General features: G+C 35.6%; 1 protein-coding gene across 1 annotated transcript; it reads right to left on the reverse strand.

The window, feature by feature from the left end:
* Positions 1-625: 625 nt before the first annotated feature.
* On the reverse strand, positions 626-7719 carry LOC100243284 (nucleobase-ascorbate transporter 6). The gene is made up of 15 exons (XM_059734038.1): positions 7545-7719; positions 6877-7015; positions 5944-6041; positions 5662-5838; positions 5147-5247; positions 4584-4659; positions 4410-4469; positions 4074-4258; positions 3230-3326; positions 2784-2870; positions 1860-1918; positions 1630-1721; positions 1464-1541; positions 1197-1357; positions 626-1106 (listed from the first exon to the last, which is right to left on the reverse strand). Exons 2-15 carry the CDS (start codon positions 6980-6982, stop codon positions 888-890), a joined length of 1596 nt encoding a protein of 531 aa, XP_059590021.1. The 5' UTR covers positions 6983-7015; positions 7545-7719; the 3' UTR covers positions 626-887.
* Positions 7720-7960: the final 241 nt, after the last annotated feature.

Here is a 7960-nt window from a genome sequence, read left to right on the forward strand (position 1 = left end):
TCTATTCTACTTAGGTCATGATATCTTTGGATGAAATTAGGCTTGTGTTCAAGTGATATCAAATCAAAACAAATTGATTCCATTTCCATGGGATGCCCTACCAAGTTTCTTTATCCACTGTTGGGACAAATTCAAGACTATATATAGTAATTTCCAATTTTATAGATCCCCTGAATCCTGATCATTTCTATTTCATCAGTCATTTCTTGGTTGCTCAAACACTATGCTCATAAGCCACCTGGAAGCACAACTGATTCCAGTCAAACAGGAGTTTAAAAGACAGTTGAGCAACAAAAAATGGAAAGATGGAGACAGTCATTATTATTAAGATGTGTGAAACTGCCCTGAGTCAATCAATGTCACCTCTAACCAAAAACTCTAAGCTAATCCAACTCGTCATGACTGCACAGCCTGATCAAATATTAGCCTAACAACAAGTTTAAATATAATTTGCCAACAAAATTCATTAATCAAGTATCCAACAATCTCCCCATGATAGTTGGATTAATTTAGGCCTCACAAACATACTCATCCAAATTGCAAGTGCTATTCAAATAATGTATATTCAGGAGCAGGATAAACAGGAGTATAACTTTCTCAGAAAAAAAAAAAAAATCACAAGAAATTGCAAAAGAGGAATGCAACCAACTTGCTTCATTGCTAGGTCAAGTCCATTTCACCCATTGGATTTACAGCGAAAAATTAATAAATAAATGTTCTAAGGCATCCTGTAAAGGAGGTGACTGATTTATACTGTGCTATAGCATGCAACAGGATTCACAAGTAAAACAAAGAACGATGATATTAATATTATAGCATGAGCCCGAAGAGAGCTATTGAGTGTGCAAGACTTGGTAAGACCGCATTAGAACTCAGTGACGAGCAGATTACACAGATGGGAAATATTTGTTGAGATTGAAAGGCAAAGAATAAAATTCCTCACTTCTTGTATCAGTCTTGAAGGATCGGAACTTGTCCCACCAATGCTTACCCCTGTCTTTCCTAACTGAGCCATCTTTCCGATGGAGTGTGATGTCCAGTAAAAATGCCAGGCAGCCCGCAACAAATGCTTCCGATGAGAAGGGGACATTTATCATATCATTGAACTGCCAATAAGAAAGCATGACATTTTCTTTTAGTGGTGAACACAATAACAAAAGTTTGCTTTAAGATTAAGAGCCATCCAATGTACATACCCATCTCCCACTAGTATGAACTGGACCATAACCTCTAATAGCTGTGAACTCATTGAAGTACTGTGGCACAGAAAAGCCCATAAAAATTGAGAATCCTAATATGAACTTTGTTCGGAAGCTGTTCAGGTTGCAGAACTGAAGGAAGCTCAGACCTCCTGAACCTGCAGTTGCAAAATCAAAATGAAGATATCATAAACTTAAACTGATGGAAATGAATCTGAAGTTCAAAAAGTCTGTTTGGTGGCTTGTTATTTTGTATATACATACCCACATAGGCAAAGAAAAGACAATACAAAGCAGCAACAATTGGTGCTGGAATTGAAGCGAAGACTGCTCCAAATTTACCTGCACAATCATGGATATTTGATTATAAGGGATTGATCATATATTCAATCTGCACAAGTCAAATAATACCTGATGCCTCAAAACATACCAAGAATGGAAAAGAAAATCATGAACCCAGCTGATATTTGAACAACCCTTCTGCTGCCAACACGTGTTAATGCTAAAAGACCAGCATTTTCTCTGTATGGAACCCAAGCAAAATCCCCAGGTCAAGTTTTTTTATTTTGATCAAAACTCCTCGAGTCAACATGGAAGTTTTGTTTTATGATTGATTAATGTAGAAATGTAAACCAAAAGGGTTTTCCATAAGAGTCTTACACAGATACTGATGATCCATTCACAGTTCCAAATAACCCAGATAACAAAATGCCAATTCCCTGAGAACAGGAATAAACAATTAATTCACAACTAATAAGAATTCAACATTTTCCTGTCATTGAAGTATAGGCGATTCGCATGGTAGTGTTGTGCACAGCAGAGACAGATATTTGCAATACACTCATCATCATTGCTAGTAACATGGTCAACTTCCTGGCAGATTATAGCCTCTCACCCCACCATAGAGATAGAGAAGATCATATATATTTTTTCAATACCTCTTTACTATGATGGTCTTTTATATCTTTTACCATATTTTCTATTGTCATACAATTGTTCAGTCTAGATTATTCCCAGTCAAACATTTAGGAACCCTGGATTGCCCCTTTAGTATTTTTTTTCCCCCTTTTTTAAATGACTAGATGAAGTTGACATTTAATAAATAGGTTGAGCATATGAAATATATGCAGTGGAAGACACTACCTAATCCTTTCATCAATGATGTAAGCTCCTATCCCTTTGAGTAAGCGTGTGCATACAAGAAAGTGCCCATGTGTATAATAGGACAGATGGTGGACCCACAGAGGGCATTACACCATAAAAGAACATGCTTTGCATTCAAAAACTAGAGCTGCCCACTCAGACCTCTCTAAGGGGATATCTTTATCTTCCTTTTTACTATAGGAAAAAATATATATATTATCAATGGCTCAATTTCCATAACATTTAGCCTATTCTTTAGTGTGCATATGTATATGGATGCATACAGGAATTCCATGAAAATGACAAGCTAAAATGAGACCTGATCCCACAATAAGATGGATATGAAAAAACAACTTAATTCAACTACAATCCATGCTTTTGTACTTTCTAAGTTTTGTTACAATATTAAAGAAAAAAAAAAGGCAAGCCTCTTAAGTTTACCTGCCAACCAACACCCCGGCTGAGAATGGAAGATGGCAAATGAGTTGCACTTGCGAACCTCGACACCGCAATAAAAGCACCTGTGGACTGTTTATATCATAACAAATATGTAAGGGAGAAGTGAAGTTAAGAACTTCAAGGGATTATAAATATTAGTATTCCTACAAAATAATAATACTAATGCATATTTGCTCATGCAGCCCATGCCTATGATGATTACCACATGATTTCAACATGTTATGAAATCATATTAATGAAAAATATTTTAGTTCCTCTCTAATGGAGTTTCAAAGCAAACACATGGAGGATAAAAAAACTAGATGAGCTGCAAATAGAATGGCTATGCAGCAGGAAAAGAATCCATAAATCATAATAATAACGACCACAATGATGGTGATGAAGAATTGATAAGATGAGTTTAGTAAAGTTTAATAAAGAACACAAACCTCTACAAGAGCAACAAATGAAGTAACCATCATGGCAAAAGCTTCTCCAGCATCAAATGTAGGTGCTCCCCATTGAAAGGGATACGGAATCCTTATCCTGAGAAACCAAACACCAGTGCAGAAATAAGGAACATCTTCCTCACATGTTGACCCACAACATAAGCGATGCTTGTCTATGAATTAGATTAAGTGAAGCAATGCCGAGGATAAATCAAACTCTCATTGCAAAAGTACCTAGTAGATTACCTAGAGCTAATGTCAATTCAATAACATGTGAAACATGAAATAAGTCCAAGACTAAAAATCACATGAACACTCCAAAGAGGAAAAAAAAATTCTTTGTAATTCGCATAGTTCAATCAGTGCTTATTCCATCACAAGCTTTAACTGAAAGACGATTCAAATAATTCATGCGATTGAAACTCTCTAGGTAAGCTGCATGACACTAGATGCACCAAATCAACCTGATCACTATAAACAAATGCAACCGAAGCTTTTAAAAGAAATATATAATACTTTTCTTCTCAATTGATCCCATTCTCTAATACTTTTCTTTTTAGGCTGAGTGGTTTCTCTACGACTTAAAACAGGTAAACAACATATAATACAATGGAAAAGATTTTTGATGCATACTTCATTGAAAAAAAAGAAAAGATTTTCCATAAGAGTATTAATGCCTCTAATAAGTTTGATTTATAAAATCAGTGTTATACGAGGGGATATTAATAAATACAACAGAGCATAGCCACATTGGCATTTTGAGATTTTGGTCATCATATTGACATGTAACCCTAGAGAAATGCCTAAGGTGAACAACTACCAGAATAAAAGAGCAGAAACATACCATGGAGCAGCATCTATAAGTCCAGCACGATCAGTACGACAGCTTGCTTGTGTCTTTGGCGCAGCACCATTGTAAGCCCCACCCACCGTGAGTAGGTGAGCATAAATCCAGACAATCACCACGGTGAATATAACAGCAAAACGGTCAAATATATTTTTTCCAGAGTGTATCACATGTGGCATGTACTGCAAAACAAGCATTGGAAATTAATAATATTAACATAATAAGAACAATCCAACACAAAATTACAGAGACAAAATGCAATAGATTATATATCACAAGTGGGTAATCTGAATTCACAAGAAAATTCATTTGTGGGACTTCAAAGAACATTACCTGTGAGACAAGTATTAAAATGATAAGCTGTGGCAGTCCAATCTCCACACATTTGGCAACCTAAATGTCCAAAGCAAGCATTAACATTCTATTCTAATAAAATGAATAACATATCAGCAAACCCAAAAAGATTTTAACTACTATCCATTCCAAATGCAGTGGAAGTACACTTACACCAGGAAAACCGAACTCATAGAGACCAAACCCTGCTAGAGATACCAAAGGAACAGCTGAAAGTGGACTTAGAAACCTGAACCAATATAAAGGGTGTGGAAAAATTAACCAACATGATTTTAGAGGTTCCAAGATGGAACTGTCATAACAGAGTATTAGAATTTTGAATTGCATATAGACTCTATTTGAGCATACGCTTAAAAAAATATATGTATGCATTCAGGTGATAAGAATCTCCTATAATCTCCATTTCAGACATCTTATTTTAATAATAAGAAAGATAAAATAAAAAAGATGAAGAAAGAAAGGGGGCAAAAGGGTGAGGGGAAGAAAAACTACTTCAAAAATCAGATTGATTCAGAGTATAACCAAAATTATTTTGAGTCAGCCAAAATGGGCCCTGCCTAGTGAATCTTTTAGGGTAAGGCTTTAATGGACAAACTCATTTGAGGGCCAAACAAATATAAGCCATCTATTAACAATTACTAATAAAATGAAAGTAAAAGCTGTCTGAGGCTCTAGGCATTGTCTAAAATTATAAGCATATTTAGATTTGAACCAACCTCGTAACATTACGCCAAAGGCCACTGAAACCTAGGACAATCTGAAGAGTTGAAGCAACAATCATGGCACCTTGGATTGCCCGCATAGTCCTCTTGAATTTCTGAATAAGCATAAAAATGATTATATCGTTACAACCACCCTGAAACTAACATCATCAAGGTTTAAATGCAGTGTTTGGATGCACAATTGCTCTTTTGTTTTCTTGGTATGCATTATGTTAAAATGCTTTTTCTGCATTAAAATAATTTGTGCTTGGATGCTCCAAATATTACTTTGGTGAAGTTGGGAAAATTAGAGATATCAACAAACACACATGTTTTATAACCCATGCTGTAGTGAGAAAGGAGAGCTCATGTTTCTCAACACTTTTCACTTAAGAGTAAAAAAGAATGTTTTGATTAATAGAAAAAGTTTTCCATAAGAACAACACAATGAGCCCACCAGTTTACAAGATTAAATGCAACATCCAAACATCAGCCAGTATAATTGGAACAGAATCCAGATTAAAAAAAACCTGTATAGGATCCCCATCATCACTGAATCGACCAGCCAGAATAATTGAAATTGTAGCTGCAACAAATGTATAAGAGCCTCCAATCACAGCAGGTAATCTACTTCCAAATAGTGTTTGGGTGAATGTGTTCAAACCAGCAACAAAGAGCAGTGTCTGAATCACCTTTGCTTTCTCTTCCTAAAAGAATGGACAATGTGATTTTAGTTACACAGATTAGGAACCATGTCTGGGAAACAAGACTGGCTTAAAAGGAATTAAAAAAAATTGTGTATTTTATCTTACATTTCCTCCTCCCATCTGGGGAACAAGAGCAGTGGGGATGAGAACTGTTGTACCGAGCATCACTATATAGTGTTGGAAACCGAGAATGATAGCCTCGGCTGAAAAAAGAGAAAACCCATAATTTTGAAGAATTAAATGCAAATAAGGTAGTAAAAATAAATAAATCAATCAATCAAGTACCTACCCACCCACCAATAAACAAAATCAAACAGAGGGGAATTAAATAAAGAGAAAGGAATCAGTAACGGTTCTCAAATTAAAAATGATTACACAAGTTCAGTTATCACTGAGCCTCTGTTTTCCTGCTGAGAAACCGACAAAGTAAGATAAAATAGGATTTTGAATTTCATGCCTAAGTTGTTTGCTGGTTTCTAAAAAATGCATTACTCGACTTAACTGACCATAATATCCACTAATCCAAAGCTGTATTAAGGGCAGTTTAACAAAGGATTTTGTTAGAAGACAAAGAAAAAAACCAGACAATAATTCAAATTTCTTTCCTCTTCCTCCTTTTTCTCAGCGCCCAAATGAAGAATCCAAACCCAGATCCCAATTCCATAGAATGGCCACATGGTCAAGAACCCATAGAAAAATATTTACATAAATTTATCAGCAAAATAATGGGGTTTCTTATTTCACTCACTTTCTCAGAAAAAAAAAAAAAAAAGAAGGCACGGTATCTTCCAGAAACATTAAAGAGTAACTCAAAAAGCTACTTTCAACAATAAGATAGAGAGATAACATATCCAAAACAATTAACCTATCGTTTGTATACTTACCAAAAATTATCTAAATCGATTCATGAGGAATCAGATTTAGAGTCAGACTTACATAAAGAATCAACAATTGGCTTAAGACTGAACAAGAAAAATAGAATTTACCCAAAAAAGAAAAGAAGGATTGATAAGAGTGGATTTATAGAGAGATACTCACGCCATGATGGAGGACTGGTAATGCAGAAATGAACGCCCGGTAGCTGCTCCTTTGGTGGGTGTGGCTGTGGCTCCTCTGCCTTTCCACCGCCTCCTCCACCTGCCATGCTCTTTTTCTCTCTAAAACACACTCTCTCTCTCTAAAAATAACAAAATCAGTGAATCTGTATCAGCACTGCAAAACCCCAAATCTGAACACAACCCAGATCCCAAATCTTACAGAAACCCAAAACCCACTAAGCTTAGTGGAAGAAAGGGAGAAAGAGAGAAAGAGAAAACACTCAGAAATATGAAGACCCAGAAGGCTCAATCACTCATTCATGAACTGTGCAACAACACTGAGAGACAATATTGAAACCACCCACATGTGAGTTGGGATTAAAAAAAGAAAAATAAATAAATAGGAAAAAAAAAAAAAAGATGGAACTTATACAAAAGAAAAGAAAATGAGAGTGTGGATAGAGGCTCCAGACAGTGAAAATAATGGCAATATTAATTGCAAGAAGAAATGAGAGAAATTTTCACTCTCTTGAGAAGCAAAGAGCTAGTGGGGAGCTTAAAGCATTAAAGTCAAAGACTCATGCAATTTATCCAGTATACCCCACACCCAAAAAAAAAGTGTGCACCAAAAAGTGAGAAGACAGCAAAAAGGAAAGTAGGAAGCGGTACCAGATGTGTTGTAGAGCAAAAACCCAGTTGTTAAACACTGAATTGGTGAATGAGAAGAGAGTGAGCAAAATGAAAGATATAATGAGGATTGGGGTCTGAAGTTCTGAACACAAGAATCCGAAGTGTAGAACCTAATCCCAAAATCTCTCTCTCTAACACTTCCTTTGTTTTTTATGTTTTTGTTTTTGTTGTTTTTGTTGTTTTTGTTTCCCTTTAACTGCTGTGCTGAAAATTACAGTCTGGTTTTCTTCAACCAGCTTAATATTTGGTAAAATATTAAATATACAGGAGTGATGTTGACAAGGCAACACTTGCCAAGGACAAGTAGGTAGCTGTGCATTTAAAAATTAGTCAAATTCATAATTGGTAGGTGTTGTGTCTTAAATACAAATAATACTTTAGGATTTACCATTGAA

This window comes from Vitis vinifera, chromosome 17 (assembly GCF_030704535.1).
Source record: "Vitis vinifera cultivar Pinot Noir 40024 chromosome 17, ASM3070453v1".
In the NCBI taxonomy this organism is placed as follows: domain Eukaryota; kingdom Viridiplantae; phylum Streptophyta; class Magnoliopsida; order Vitales; family Vitaceae; genus Vitis; species Vitis vinifera.